General features: G+C 43.3%; 4 protein-coding genes across 4 annotated transcripts; 2 read left to right on the top strand and 2 right to left on the bottom strand.

Annotated features, from left to right (window-relative positions):
- Window positions 1-4,247: 4,247 nt before the first annotated feature.
- Window positions 4,248-5,060, bottom strand: SETTUDRAFT_26767 (uncharacterized protein; the record flags this gene model as incomplete). The annotated part of the gene is made up of 1 exon (XM_008025085.1): window positions 4,248-5,060. The coding sequence occupies one exon, from the start codon at window positions 5,058-5,060 to the stop codon at window positions 4,248-4,250; it is 813 nt and encodes a 270-aa protein (XP_008023276.1).
- Window positions 5,061-5,657: 597 nt separating this feature from the next.
- Window positions 5,658-7,519, top strand: SETTUDRAFT_159901 (uncharacterized protein; the record flags this gene model as incomplete). Its single annotated transcript, XM_008025208.1, has 5 exons — window positions 5,658-6,153; window positions 6,211-6,327; window positions 6,378-6,779; window positions 6,985-7,086; window positions 7,137-7,519. The coding sequence occupies 5 exons, from the start codon at window positions 5,658-5,660 to the stop codon at window positions 7,517-7,519; spliced, it is 1,500 nt and encodes a 499-aa protein (XP_008023399.1).
- A 1,400-nt stretch (window positions 7,520-8,919) lies between these two features.
- On the top strand, window positions 8,920-9,969 carry SETTUDRAFT_38037 (uncharacterized protein; the record flags this gene model as incomplete). The annotated part of the gene is made up of 1 exon (XM_008025126.1): window positions 8,920-9,969. One exon carries the CDS (start codon window positions 8,920-8,922, stop codon window positions 9,967-9,969), a length of 1,050 nt encoding a protein of 349 aa, XP_008023317.1.
- A 2,619-nt stretch (window positions 9,970-12,588) lies between these two features.
- SETTUDRAFT_65552 (uncharacterized protein) lies at window positions 12,589-15,532 on the bottom strand (the record flags this gene model as incomplete). Its single annotated transcript, XM_008025187.1, has 3 exons — window positions 12,589-12,813; window positions 15,239-15,328; window positions 15,377-15,532. Coding segments are annotated over 3 exons (471 nt in total), but the record flags the coding sequence as incomplete, so codon positions are not given.
- Between the last annotated feature and the right edge of the window lie 295 nt (window positions 15,533-15,827).

Here is a 15,827-nt window from a genome sequence, read left to right as displayed (position 1 = left end):
TGGCTTACAACACGTTTTTCTTGAAGCGCGCGAGATGCTAGAAGAACTCTACCTTCACGAGAAGTCTGTACAGAGCGTTGTTGTCGCGGCATAGTGGTGGTTGTGGAGAGTATCGCGTCAGGTTTGGTGGGGTGGGCCACTTACTGATGTGGGCCGCTTACTGATAAAACACGTTAGTTAGTTCTTTGTTAGTCATCACAACACAGCTTACTTTCTCGCCAAACCGAACAAAGACTTAGCTAGGTTTCCCCCAACCCATACATTCTTAATCCACCCTGAATTGACTGAAAATCATAGGAATTTGGAGTATAGTAGTATAGAATGCCACCCCTGCTCTGCGTTCTGGTCAACGATGATATCGGTCAATTACATTCGGCTTTGTTGTGGAAACTTCCGGACGTGCTTAGTCTTCCTACTATGACAGCTACGCAAGCTCGGTGTATCTTCCTGCACGTTCAAGGAAATCAATTCATACTTTCCTCTGTTCTTCCGTCAATTGCAGATTCACTGCTACAGTACCCAAGAGCACTACGTTCAATGCTTTGGTAGAAGGAAAGTATCCTGTCAGCATGCAAAAAAGGAGCGCGTTGCACAAGTCTCTAGTACGATGCGAGCTTGCAACGGCGAAACGCAGGGCGACTTGGTATCAGGACCGTGTTACATGCGAAGCGCGTGAATTCTCTACCCGTAAAGGTTCGGTTCGCTCAACGGTATGTACCAAGTATGGGTATCATCAAAATCTGATGTCCCATCTAATCTTGCGACACCGCTCTCTCTAGTACACTTCTAGCAAACGTATCGAGAATCTACCATTATGTTGAAACTAGTACTAGTCACTGCTATGCAACAGCTTGCCACTGCCGTTGCCAGATCGAACACGTCTGTTAGTTGGCTATTCCTCTGGCTCGTAAGATCTGAACTTAGTGACTGTTTCTTCAATGGTCAACTCAGTAGAACTGCTGGGAGGTGCATGTAAGTTTCTATACCTTGGGAGACAGTGTTGGTAACGCATATCACGTCGATAGCAATTAGGAATCTGATACCAGTGCATTAACTAAAAGTAACAAAAGGCCGACGTAGCAAAACATGAGTGACTTTGGGGTCATAAATTCTAACACTACTCTACACATTGAATATTAACTTCAACACAACCTTGTTTGTAGAAGGATACAAGTTAGGCTTCGTGGTTCTGTTGTGGCTAATTCCGGGAGTTGCTGTTTCTATTTGGGGTTATTCTTTTGCTAGTAACGGCGCCTTTCTTGTTTGTTTTTGAGATCTAGTGGAGGTGTGAGTTGAACTTAGTCACGCCGTTCAATGACGATATTAGTTACTAGCAAAATTGTTTCGTTTAGATGATTTAGTCGGGCTGGCGGTCTATATATATCTGTAGCCTAACTGTGAATGTTATATTGTTTCAACGAAGAGAACACTTATCGTCAGACAAGAAAAGGATAATTCTACTACTAATCTGACCCAATATTGCTATATGTCGCTCCAAAGAGAGAGCATGAATTTCGTTAATATTTCAATACACCTCACAGAATGACACTCTGCTTGGTGAAGAAGATTCTGTCTTTGTTAGCGGACATTGCATTATACCCCTATTGAGTGCAAACATCCTTGTTTGGCAGGCGAATATGGGATTTGCGCCTGATATTATGGGTAACATAGAAATATGAAATGAGATGTATAAGCATGTAAGAGAAATATGGGCAGTGCGGAACGTTGGTGTTGGTGATAGAGTAAGATAGGAGTTCGTATGCTCGAGTAGAAGGCTTTTGGTATGCTCACAGTGCCTAAATATAAGTCATCTTACTCTATACTGCGTGGGGATTACACCAATCATCTCTCTCAGTAGCCTATCCATTGTCTGGCATGTAAGCTATAATCAACGTACCATTCGTGAAATTATCGAATCTGATGTTAGAAAGACGAGTGGCTTATTGCAGCCAAAATCTGTTAGATGGTCAGTAATATCTCACTATAAACCGCCGTCGACTTTCATATCAACTCCTTGTGACTGAATAGAAAGCGTGGTCACTGGAAGCGTACCAATGCCTTCTCCTCATCTGATTTCAGTTTCGATTTCTCCCATGTCAAGGCTACCGTTGCCTTACTCATTTGTTACCAAATGAATATGGTTGCTGCAGCAGTTTCATCTTCGTATTAACCTATGATAAGGCCGAAGTCTATAATAAAGGGTGCACTGAAGCGTCTTGGACTTGATGTTTCGAAACTGGTTAGCTACAGTGCTGCGCCTTGCCATGTAAGCGAGGATGAAAAGAATGACAGAAGCCCTCCTTATGGATGTTGGTCTCGAGATTTAGTGTCGCGTGTAGCAAAATAGAACAAGTACTGACTGGAGGATAGTGTTAGTCAAGCACTTGTGGACCCCATATCTGCACTGTTCGCCATACGTATAGCGTTGCTTTTCTGCATTTTCTCCCACTTGATGATATCGCTCGACGAAACTTGTATACCCTTTGTACATTGAGAAATGATCCAACATTTATCTATTTATTAACTCTAATAGGGACGGCGCATCGGACGATGATCTGACACCGAGAATCATATCCAGCACTGGAGGCAGTACGACACAGGGCAGCCAGTAAGTATGTCATCATCAACACCGTTAAGGTGGGGGTGGCCGATCATTTCCACCGTGGTAGACCTGAGCGGGAACTACTCGCATTATAATATGGTGTTACACCACTGAAGGGTTCCAGTTCGTCACGGCGGTCATCAGACTCATCAAATCAATTGCCCAAGTCAATTCGATTTTCTGTCATAGCACGCGGTCATTCGTTACAATAGAACTCTCCTCAGGTAGAAAAACATCTTTGGGCTACTGCATGTAGTCGGTACGAATGTGAACAAGGTATATCTTGGAGTCCGAAGTGAAGTTGACGATAACGACGTGTGGTGGGCCGACGCGACCATGGACTTCCATAGCGCGCATCCCCCTGCTCATCAATCTATACGTACATTCGACTCTTCACCAACCGGCACCTTCATTTCGATCACAACAGACGTGGAGGCCTATATCGATTCTTGAGTATACCGCATCAATCTGTGGAACACATCAATGTCTGGCTTATCGAGTTCTTAACCCTTGAATATCTTCGCATCAAAAGCTTTTCGCTAGCTCGAGGGACGATACAATGAGCGCGACACTTGCACATGCATCGCTCCTCTAGAAACAGTAAACTGGGCTTAGTGAGTCAGTTTACTGTTTCGTTAAGCGATGGTCTAGCAGATATATTAAGGGGCAGAATCTTTACAGGTCGAGTGGTATGTAAGAGAGCTGAAGCACAATATATGATCTGTGCTAGAGATATGGATATTGATCTAAACAGTAGTGTGTAGTTCTTCATAGTAGAGGTCTACTTTCGGATGATATAGAGTTTCGCTACCAACTTAGCAGCCGATGTCGCTGCGCTCTCCACACAGTATGAAACTTAGCAGTTAACCTTGCCCCATCCACCCCACTAGTCTGCAATTATTTCCGGTTAATGAAACACCCAACAGATCGTTAGCAAGCAAAGAGTCTTCAACCTATGTCTGATACAACGGGGGACCAGCTTCAGAATGGTCAGAATACGATTTTGCGTCTGCAGCATCGCTGTAAAAAAAGAAACTAAAACAAGACAAGGGAATAGTTCCCTCTGATGTTCTGCATGTTTCAACTGATCGCATAGGACACTTCTAGATGCAGAATCAACATTCCGTTTCGGCAACAGTTCTTGAAGGCACCCGTGAGTCATTTGGTGGTGAGTTCTTATTTGCTGCTTTCTGCCCTTTTCCCCGTACACGGATGCACCATGATTTTAGGACTTAGCATTGGACTAAGTCCTTGGCCAAACATTCCCGAGTCAGGCATGACCCACATATCGAAGGACTGCAAGGCGACTGTCCAGCACACACAAGTGAGATCTTTGACGGCATAATCACTGAAGTCTAAACAAATGCAGTAAGTCGGAAGCCACAGGAAAGGGGTGAAACATGCTTGAGCTGGTACTATCGTTGCGACCATCGCTCAAGCCTGTTGCCTTCACACCTCTGTTTGATTCCAAGGAAATCTTTTGTCATCAATAAGAGTCATTTCACGCGATAGTCTGATTATTATCAATAGTGGAAAGAGGTACATAGACCTTTCGTTAGCTTTATTGGCAGTACAAATGATGTTTATATTATAAATTATATGCCGCGAAGTACATTATGATGACCTTTCGGGTGCTCATCAGCTTTCAGTGAGGAGCTTCCAATTCAGCAGTTGTCTCTGTCTCTATAGCTTTCAAGGTGTAAAAAATGTTTACAACGCTCTGAATTCCGAAAACCACGGCGGTGAGCCAGAACGTCAAGGCCCCATTCCAAGCAAACGGTCCACGTTTTACGCAGTGCATTGCTATGCCAGAACCCAACAGGATGGGAGACACGAAATTGACCCATGCGACTAGCGGAGGAAATAACGGCTTCACTCTTTGATCGAGAAATATGGCGCCTGCGAACGCCCAGCCTTGCACAATGAATGGGGCAAAAGGCATGAACGTCATTAACCAGCTCAGGTCGTTGAGTGCTTGAGTGATCTCTGGCGGTCGATCCAGCCGATATGCGGTTGTTGCGAAGAATATGGCGGGAACGGCGAAAGTGATACACGCCCAGGCCCCAGAAACTTCTTGTGCAGAGATGAGTGTGTGGCCCACGCCAGGGATGCGCTTCATTTGCTGCGACATGGCCGCAGTAAAAGAACCGTAGAAGGCTCCAGCGAGAAGGAAGAATGATGCTCCGACTTTGTAGCCCACATTATGATCGTGGTAGTGTTGTACGACTTGCTCGGCAGTGAGGGTTGGCGCGGCGGGTGGGAAGTTCCCCGAGGCAATGAAAAAGATGAAGGAGAATGAGGTATACAGAAGACCACTATAAGCGCACGCGCGATCTACAAGCTTGTTGGAAAGCCGAAGCTTGCGGGCCTGTGATGTGGGATCTTCGTGAAATGTATCGGTGGAATCAGTAGGCGCAGCATCACTAGTCTGGCTGACAGCAGAGCGCTTTCGCTCCATCGTGAAGCGCATTTTTTGTAAATGATGAACGAGTCTGATATTCGGAACTGAATAGACATTGCCAGTTTATAAACTATTCTGAGCCGATGGGCACTAGGAGTTGTCTAGTGCAGGGGACTCATGGTTGCGAGTCAGCCTGCTAGAAAGAACTCAGTCCTCTCATCAAACAGGGTATCTCTAGTAACCACGCTTATGAGTTACCACGCGAACAAATGATGACACAGAAACGAAACAACCACACTGATACATTTTCTGGGGATGTTTAACCCATTCAAGACAAGTGTCAGACTTCGTACTAGAAAAACAGAGAGAACACAGATGAAACCGCAATGTCTTGCTCATGGGAAACGCTCATTGTATGGAATAGAGTTTTGTTCCTGCAATGTTACACTTTTAATAATTCTCGGGTGACTAGCCGCAAAAGGATAGAGAGATAACCGTATATCCGGCTCAAACGTGGGTATGACTTCAGCGGTGGGGGGTATATTCTTCTAGCTAGAGGGCACCAGCGAAAAGGGATATGTCGTTAAAACTGTACTTAATACGAACACACCAGCCAGCCTGTCGCATATCAGAATTCCACCAAAATCATTCATCATGTATCTACAGACCTGTGCTGCCCTCTCCGTTGCAGAGCTGAGTATCTTTAACCTCATGCACGCTGCTCCCTTGACATACAACGTCATATACCGCTTTATCTTCTTATTTTCATTTCAGTATCTTTCCATCAACTTGTATTATATCTGCATCTACCCATTCTTCGTTTCACCCTTACGTTACATACCAGGGCCAAAAGATCATCATCCTTTCATCGGCCAATCTCTTAATCAATTCCGGGCGAATGGACCATACGAGTTGTACCTGTCGTGGAGTCAAAAATGGCCAAGTTCACCATTCATCCGTTACATATCCTTCGGAAATACCGAGACGCTTCTGGTTAATAGCTTGAGAGCACATCAAGAAGTATTATCTACGAAATGCTATTCATTTGTAAAGCCGCCTTTTTTCGCCAGAATCGTGGGTGAAGTGACTGGTATGGGCCTGGTATTTGCGGAGGGTGAAGAACACAGAAAGCAACGAAAACTGTTGAATGGTACAAACTTTGTTTATGACAAGGAATCTGCCTAGCGCTTGATACTGACGTCTCTAGGTATTTTTTCAAACCCAAACATGAAGAAGCTTTTGCCAGTTGTACAGTCACATGGAAAATACCTCATGAAGACTATTGACCAAAGTATCGGCTCCGATGAATCTGCCGTAGTGGAGGGTAATTGCATATATGCATGAACGGATATGACTACATGCTAAACAAGACAGTCGTATCACTGTTCTCCAAAGCCACTCTCGATATCATTGGTCTCATTACCTTGGGCAAAGAGCTGGATAGCCTGAGCGTTAAACCATCATTCCACGAATGCTACGATCTTATCTTTAACCAATCACCATTTTCGTCCTTTCTTACCGCTGTCAACACGTATATTCCGCTGCGAAATTGGCTTCCGCTGGACGCAAATAGATCTTTTATCAAGGCTAATGATGAAGTCAAACGCATCCTTCGACAGCAGATTCAACTACGCCAACAAGATATGATCAACAGAAAGAGTGCATCCCAGAATTCATCGCTACCAATCAGTCGCGATGTTCTTACCTACCTGCTTGAAGCGCCGCCTTCGGATCAACAGCAATGGACAGAAGACGAGCTACTGGGATATGTATGTCGTCACGCTTCGCTTTTGTTGTTCACATGCTGATAGCTCCCAGCTCCTTAACTTCATGTCCGCAGGTAGAACGCACTTGATTATTGTTTCTATAGAGGAGCGCAGCTAATGACGTCTAGGCCATGAAACTTCAGCTACCACACTGACTTGGGCGGTTCATGTGCTATCTATCCGTCCCGATATACAAAAAAAACTTCGAGTGGAAGTTAGGACGCTACCAACATGCAGTGACCCTGATTACACTCAGATTGAAAGCCTTAGCTACCTCAACAACTTCTGTCGAGAAGTTTTACGTGTCTATGCTCCTGGTAATTCCCCTCCCACCTTATTTTGGGCTATAATAACGCTATTTGCACAGCCGTCATGATTTGGCGCCAAGCGGTTGAGCCCGTCACAATCGAAAATGTATATATTCCTGCAGGGACCAATGTCATTGTGTCGCCCCAAGTATCGCAGTCTCACCCCCATATCTGGGGCTCTTCTGCAGATACTTTTGAACCGGACCGTTGGAACTCGCTCTCATCTGAATCAGCCTCGCCTTATGCTTTTCAGGCTTTCAGCAGCGGACCTAGAGTGTGCATTGGCAAAATGCTCTCCATGCTTGAGTTCAAAGCCATCTTAGTGGATATAATCAAGAAATATGACTTCGAGGCGGTGGAAGAAAAGCTGGTGTTGGAAAATTATCTCACATTACGACCAAGAGGCGGACTAAGGGTGCGATTCAGAGTCATTGAGGAGTGAAGGCAGAGTTGTAGAAACTCAATAATAAATGACTAGATGTCTGGATCAAGAAGGGAAAGAGGACACATAATTAGCATGCCTAGGCAGTGTTTATCGTTCGCGTATTGTTCTAATTGCAATCTAATTATGTCTAATCCAAGCCACAGTCTAAGAGGGTAAAAAAGACCTATGCACCGCTCGATACAGTAATCGTGATATCAGCATGGCTGATATGCTTAAACACTAAGCGATTTTCCCTTCACTGCAAGGGAGCGTTGCAAAGAAAACACCTAAGGGAGCAATAACAAGTTGTTGAAATAGGTATATAAAACACTGATGGTAGTGGTAATAACTGCCTTGAAGGAGAATATAGATCTAAGGCGAGACTTTATAGTGACTCAGGCTGGGCTATAACATCCATCAAAGTATACTTTGATCTGCACTTCCTTCGCGATGTCTTCTACTAATCATACTAGTAAGAACGCAACTCCGTTTCAAACAGGGAACTTTCAGTGTTATGAGCATGCAACTGGGGCGAGCAGTTTCACACTACCTACACTTTTAACCGTCACTGACTCTCCGTCCCCTAGCCCTCCCTTCCCCACTTAAGTAAGACGTCGCGCTTTCGAAATTGTTCGTTTCAAATAATCATAAGCCCTGCCAGAATACGGTTATGAATAATACTTGTTAACACTAACGTGTCACTTCTGTAAATGGTTTGTTAGGCATTTTAAATAAGGGTGTGGACACTAGCCTCTGAACTAACGGCAACCAATCAGTTTTCATTGCCAATTACCTACCGTCAATCTGCTTCGAATTCCACCTCATATAACACACATTTGGTTTTATTTCTTATACCTGTCACTACGTTCCAGAAATGTTACAAGAAAGGAATGCAACTGAGACGTAATGATGTACGTCTACGTAAGATGTTCGTTTTGCAATCGATTCATTAGAATCCGCAGCAAAGTAGCCAAGACGAGCATTCTAAACTCTGTAGTGCTCTGTGCATTTGTCTCGGAGTAAGATTATCTTTTGTGAAACAGTGTCAGGAGATCGTGACAGGAAGAAAGCGCTGCTGCTGGACAGATTTACTCATCGTGAATCAAAATCAAGTACCCTAGGTTCAATCAATCCTTCGACAGATTTTGTTTGATCACGTTCATTAGACCGAAATGGGGTGAGTCTCTGCCTCCGATGGGTGTTGCGAAACGATGTGTCACAGCTGGTGTAGGACTGAGTCGTCCCCCGAGTTCCTTCCTGTACTGTTGTCATTCTATCCAAGTCATGCTTAGGGTAAATCATGCAAAAAATGATATAAACTCATCAAGGGCCGGTTAAGCTTGCAGGTCATCATTTTCGCAACTCACGTCTTCCACTTTACAATACATAACTACTACTCCATCATCTGACTACACAAAATGGGTCATTCACGCCACGACTCCGCAAGCGAACTATCAACTCTAGGAGATGTCTCGAGGGAAGAATATGGCGAGATACTCTCAAAGTTTCTCGCCGATGTGGATTTCTACATGCCGCCGTTTGAATACGATTTCACGCTTGAAGAACCGGTAATGGCCTACTTCGCCCGACAGCCTAACTGGCCTACCCATCTTACGGACAAAGCTGTTTATATGGCCAAATGGATGTCCACTGGTCTTGGAATGTGCTACCCATTTGCCAAGAAAGACATTCAAGTTGCATACGGTATCCACGCCACATATGTGCTCTTCATCGACGACATCATCCATGAGCTGGGGGACGCTCTCGATGAATTTGAAACACGTCTTGTGAGCGGCAAACCGCAGAAATCGCCAATCTTACAATCGTTGGTGGACTTCTTGTTGGACAACAAGACGTACATGGGCCCATACGCTGCGGCGATGAATACCAAGGCCACTATCGAATTTATCTGTGGTTGCATCATGGAACGAGACTATGACGGCAAGGTTGTGCCACCAGTGGGCGCTAAGAAGTTCCCCGGTTATTTTCGCGAGAAAACAGGCTACACGGAGCCATACGCGCACTTTTGCTTCCCCGAGGCGATGTTCCCTGAGAAGGAGTATTTGCATGTGTACATGCCATGCATTCAGGACCTGATCGAGTTCATCAGCTACGCTAATGACATACTTTCCTTCTATAAGGAATCTGTCGTCGGTGACGAGCGCTTGAACTATGTTTGCAACATTGCAAACACTCATGGACTGAATGCATCTCAGGCTTTGAGGTTGGTCTGCAAAAACGTTACGGAAAACGTAGTCACTACTCGGAAGGTTTTGAACGATTATCCGGAGATGAAGGATACAGTTGACGAGTTCTTCCGTGGATACATCGCATGGTACCTGAACCAGACGAGGTACAAGTTAACTGATATTATTGTGAAGAATTCGGACGGCCAGCTCTTCAAACTTACGCCCGCTGAGCCTAAGGTATATAGAGGTAACAAGCAAGATGAAACTATAGTACTATAGATCTTTATGGACATTATATGTCATAATATAGTTTTCATAGTAGTAGTAAACAGAGAGGGATATAATTTCTCTTTGTATATAGTAGTAATATATGATATCTATTATCTCTAACTATTAGTATAACGCGGAGTTAGATAGGTCTAATTCATAATCTATTATATACTCTAACTAAGTCTACAGTTTTTAATACTACAGAGGGGTGACACGAAAAAAACGTCACTCAGAAAGTTGTTATTTGAAAACTTTAATATCTAGCTGGAAAAAATAGCTAAAAATAAACGGATTGCAGATTTAGAAAGCCGAGATCTCCTAGTTTAGCATAGTGGACCAACTATCTGCTTAGTCAGCAGCCCTCAGCAAACAAAAATCCCCAAACTAGAAGCTTGAATAAATCTAAACTAAATATCCAGATTACTCTATTGTTTTTATATAAAAAGGTCTAAGTCTAATATATATTATAGATCTATCTTTAATATCCAAGCTCTGACTGTTATAGTATACCTTTACTAGTTAGATCACGTGATATATAGAAGAGTCTGATTTTTTAGAGTATATTTATTTCTCGCTAAGAATAGAAGCTATTTTTTAGTGTACCAGCCCTTAGCTTCTACTACAGCTTGCCAACGCCTAGTGTAACGGGCTGAACGCCCTTTGGATAGCTCCTCGATGGAATCTCGGGCCAAGCTGCGCGCGCACCATCTGAACTACGTTCAGACCGAGCAGCGCTCAGACAACGCGCTCAGATACTCCGGCATAACCTTTCTCCGATAAGTAAATAAACACCACGTAAGCAGAGTAGATAGCTCCTTATCGAATACAACCTCTTGTATACCTCGCAATTGCTCCCTGGAGCGCAGCCCCTTACACCTAGGTAGAGATAAAATACGATTATCTATATCCTGTTGTGGAATAGCTTGCCACTCTTCAAAAATAGCCCTAGTAAAAGCCGCTATACTCTTCTGGTTATTACCTAAGCCTAAAAAGGATCTAGATCTTTTAGATAAATGGTTTTTAAGTAAACTCCACACATTTTCTATTGGATTAGGATCTGGACTGTAAGGTGGATGAGGGAAGACTTCAATTGAATTTCTTTTAAACCAGCTGGAAACGTTTTCAGTAGTATGCATTCTGAAGTTATCCTGCTGAAACTTCTAGCCTAGATAGTAGTTAGTTATATCTATAATATATCCGAATTTGGGATTTATAGCTCTTTAATTAGGTGTGCTAGATTAATTCTTAGATATAAAAATATATATATCACTTACCTGGTTTTATATTAGGCTATACTTAAGGTATTAAAACCTTACGGATATATTGGTGATTATTGAAGTTTGGAGAAGAATTTGGAGCCCGAATTACTACTAGATCAGATCTACCACCTATCCAAATTGCTCCTCAAACTTGGATAGTAATATCTCTAGCTATAACTCTATTAGTAAGCAAGCTAAAAATCGATTGAAATGTTAATAAAATACTAGACTAAAAATAGATACTTTTAGCCTATTAGGATTTTTTTTAACTTACATCTATTGGCTGTAGAAACTTGTTCTCGACCTTGGCGCTTATTTTGGCGTTTTCTTACATATTCTCCTCTATATCCTCGGTCTCTTTGGATTGCTGACTCATTTGAAGATATTATCCTATCTAATCTAATATTAGGTAGATTTTTCAGCATATCCTTAGCGTATTTTAATCTATTTTTAGCTTTTTCTTTGTTTGAAATTGATTTTTTCTTTGCAATATTAATAGAATAGCCCTCTCTTTTTAAAAATCGCTGTAAAGTTCTAGTTGAAATATTGGCGTCATTTTCAACTAATAATCGGCGATTTGTCTTTTTAGGGCTCCTAGTTAAGTCTCTATTGATGTAAGGGGCTCGACCCCGGAGGGTAGTCTTAAGCTCGGGAGCACGATCGGACAGGCCAAGGTAACAAGATTGTATTCGATAGAGAGCTAAGCTCTCGGCTACGTAGCTATCTATATACAATGCTGGTTGCTAGGGTAACAATCGGGCCGGGCAGGTGGAGTAAACGAGGTCGTAGACGAGTATGGGAGGCGAAGGGCGTTCAGCCCGTTACAGCAACGCCCGCACCGCCGCTCTCCTCGCACCCTCTTCGACGCACTCTCACCATCACCACGACTGCTACCCGCCTGTTCAGCTAATACTTCTTGTACTTCGCCTACAGTAAGAGTCTCTTCTGTCTGTACGTATCGCCGCTTGCAGCTTTAACGCTTATTTAACTCGTCAAGAGCCGCTCGAAGCGTACCCATTTCCTCCCTCATAAGCGTCATCTTATGTGCTATGTGCTAAGCCCCTTTACTTAGCTATACAACCTTCTCGTTAAGAGAATTTGCAGAAGACCTAGGGCGGTTTCTTACTCTCTGTCGAATAAGAGTACTTTGAGCCTTAACCTCGCGCGCGTTGCGTGATGTCTGCGCCTCCCAGGCGGCTGCCTGTCGCGGTGATTGTACTGGCGTCTGCACCACTACATCAAGCTTAGATAGCACAGCCTGTGGGTCATGTGGGACTAGACCAGCGCCTCTAAAGCCAGCTTGGATATTCTCCTTTATAATAGACTGCTCAAAAGCAGCCTTAAACGCTAGTAAGAAGGTCTCCTTGCTGATATAGTGGGTGCGGTTGCGTGCCAAGCCTGAAACAGCGTCGCCATACTTGCGCTTTAATGGCGAGAAGCAGGCGACGTCAAGGGGCTGCAACAGGTGAGACGAGTGTGGAGGCATGCAGAGAAGAATGATATTCTTCTCCTTGCAAAGATCTTGAAAATCGATGGAGCAGTGGCTCTCATGGCCGTCAATAATAAGTAGTCGATGCCCACCCACAGTAGAGCTCTTTGTATGGGTATTAAAGTGCTCTAACTAGGCAAAACTAAGCTAATTATTCGTCTAGCCATTAGGACTGACTCTAAGAACCTAGTTAGCAGGCGAATTCTTAAACTAGACGTTGATAAGCACCTTGCCCGCAAAGACAACGAACAGTGGTATCCGGCGACCCGACGCGCCCACGCCTTAGATCACAGTAACCCACTTATCGTTGCCTAGCTGTATCCGCTTCTTTTTCCTATATTCTTCTAGTGCTGTGATTAATAACTGTAATAAAATCTTGCCCATCATAAAGCTAGTTTCGTCAAAGTTGTAGATATTGTCGTCCACAATACCCCACTTCTGCCTTGTCGCCTGGACTAAGTCAAACCAGCGCTGGATAGCCACTGGGTCCTCGCAGGCGGCTCGCTGGTGATTATAGGGACGGCTCCAGCGCGTACGGAGCTCAGCAGTCCGCCTAACAAAGTTGTCAACCCAATTCTTGCCAATAGGGTTGCCACCACGCTCCTCTAACAGTTTATTGGCCATTGCTCGAACCTCAGCCTTTGTAGGGGCAAATCCACGCGCAGACTCTTCAAAAACACGTCTAATAATAGCCTCCTCTTCTAACTTATTTAGTAGCTTGAAATTCGGTTCACAGTCGCGTTGGGGGCGCTTTCCAGCCTGTTGATCAGAAATTGTACTTTAAGGCACGTTATAGATAGAGGCAGCGCGTCTTTAGCTTTAAACACGTTATAATTAGATATTCAAAAGAGTAAGTTAAAGATCTTATTTAGGATAAGTTAATTAATAGTTGTGTTGTTAAGACATAACGCGTTGTAGTATCAACGTCGACGCGCTAGTGGGGAGTGACCGACTCGCTTGGGTGACCGACTCGCTTATGAACCACGTTAGTAGTAATTCAACTAATTAATTTAGTATATTAAAACAGTTTATTAACCATAATAAAGACTAAAATAACGTGTTAAAGTTAACGCGCTAGTATAAAGTGGCTAACTTGCTTAGGTAGCTAACTTGCTTATGAACTACGTTATATAAGGCTTTATTAAAGATATAAGTAAAATATTCACTACTATTATTATAAATATTTCCCAACTCTTATATTACTTGGGAGTTTCAATAGTATTAGCGTCTTTAATACCCTTACACCTACTAACTATATACGCTAGTAGTTTAGAGTCTATAAGTCTTGATAAATTAACTTCAATAGTATTATAGCTTACTTTTTAGTTATAGTACTACTTAAAGTCTTAGTATTATTTAAGTAGTTTTTAATGAAAATTTTTATCAAGTCAGATGTAAAATCAATTGTAAAGTATTTAATAAAAAGTAAAAAGCTATATGTCTTTTATTTTCATCCTAGCTTAGTAGTAAGCATTTAACTTTACTTTTATTTTTACTTTTTTTAATTCATTCTTTTTATATCAAGTTTTTTAATTATATTATTAAGTAATTGTAATTTATTATTTACTACTTTAATAACGTATTCCATCACCAAGCGGGCCACATCACCGAGTGTGCCACTTTTTCTTGGCATCACGAACTTCATGTACGAAAACTTAGATTACTCTACACTAGCTATAGATGCTTCGTACGACTTACTTGTATCTAAAAGAGAATCTTCTTCTACATCTTTCTGGCACGTACGAGAGTTATGGCCTGTCCTCCCACAGGTTCTACAGTGCCGTTGACCTAGTAGGGCCCTTTCTTAACTACCCTCACCACGTGCCTTCTTTGATGTCGTACGACCAGCAGAACTACTTTCAGCTACCTGCAATGCCCCTGCACCAAAGTCTAGTGTCCCACCTGTCTGAATTCGCTTTCTTTTGCGCCCTCGGCGCTTTGTTACTGCTGCTAATTGCTCTTCAAGCTCTCTTACGCGGGCCTTTATAAGCACATTCTTATGCAGCATCTCCTCAGCCCCTTTAATAAGCTTTAAAAAGCCTTCTTATGCAGTAGTTAGCGATCGTACGAAAGACTCTCTTATAAGCTTTAATTGTGACCCAAATTTATGCGAATTACTTAGTGTCCTTGACGTCTAGGGTATTTCTAGCTAAGCTTCTTATAGTGGAGTATAAAGGCGTACGTTAAGGCGATTAATGACTCTCTACGCGTCGATAGGGACTAGCCTTGCTGCCTTAAAGGCCTTCTTGTAGTTATTGGACGTAAACACGTTAAAAAACGCGTCTTGAAAGGCTGGAAGGAAGCGCTCCTTATTAATATGCTAGACATGGTGGCGTGCCAAGTCTTGTACGCGTTAAGAGTACTTCTGCTTAAGAGGCGAAAAGCAGACAATGTTAAGTGGCTAAAGTATGTGCGATGAATGAGCAGGCATATAGAGGGTAAGGATCTTTCGTACCAGGCAGTAATCCTTAAATTCTTGGTTAAGGTGACTCTTATGGCAGTTAAGGATGAGTAGCCTGTATAACCCCACCTGACGCGTCTTTGTATGCTCGTCAAAGTGCTTTAACCACGCGAGACCAAGCTCATTGTTCGTCCAGCCGTTCTCTGATACTGAAAGCTTCTAGTCGTACGGTATATCCGCTTCTTTGTACTATGCAGAGATGTGGACGCGTCCCTTGTAGATAATGAATGGCGGGGTAGCGTATCCCGCAGCGCAGATGCTCTGGATGACTGTAACCCACTCGCGATTGCCTGGCTGCGTGAGAGTAGGCCTCGTACGACGCTCTGCGCCTGTGACTACCTTTATTGAGCCAATTACGCCCATCTGAAAGCTAGTTTCATCAAAGCTATAGATGTCGTCTGAATGAACTCTATACTTCTCAACCGTCTCTCGTACGAGCTTGAACCACGCGTTAATAATCTCTAGATCCTCTTGTTGAGTTCTCTAACGATCCTTTGCTTGACTAAAGGCTATTCTAAGCTCGTCTGTACGAGTAACGAACCGCTCTGCCTAGCATTTGCCTAAAGGCTCGCCATCTCGTTCGCGTAGTAGTTTCTCCGCCATATCTGCTACTTCATATAGACGGGGGGCAAATCCTCGCGAGTCTAGGTTAAGAATA

Source organism: Exserohilum turcica (genome assembly GCF_000359705.1).
Source record: "Exserohilum turcica Et28A unplaced genomic scaffold SETTUscaffold_14, whole genome shotgun sequence".
In the NCBI taxonomy this organism is placed as follows: Eukaryota; Fungi; Ascomycota; class Dothideomycetes; order Pleosporales; family Pleosporaceae; genus Exserohilum; species Exserohilum turcicum.
The sequence above is the reverse complement of the archived record's forward strand: the minus strand, read 5'-3'. Positions and strand labels throughout refer to the sequence as shown.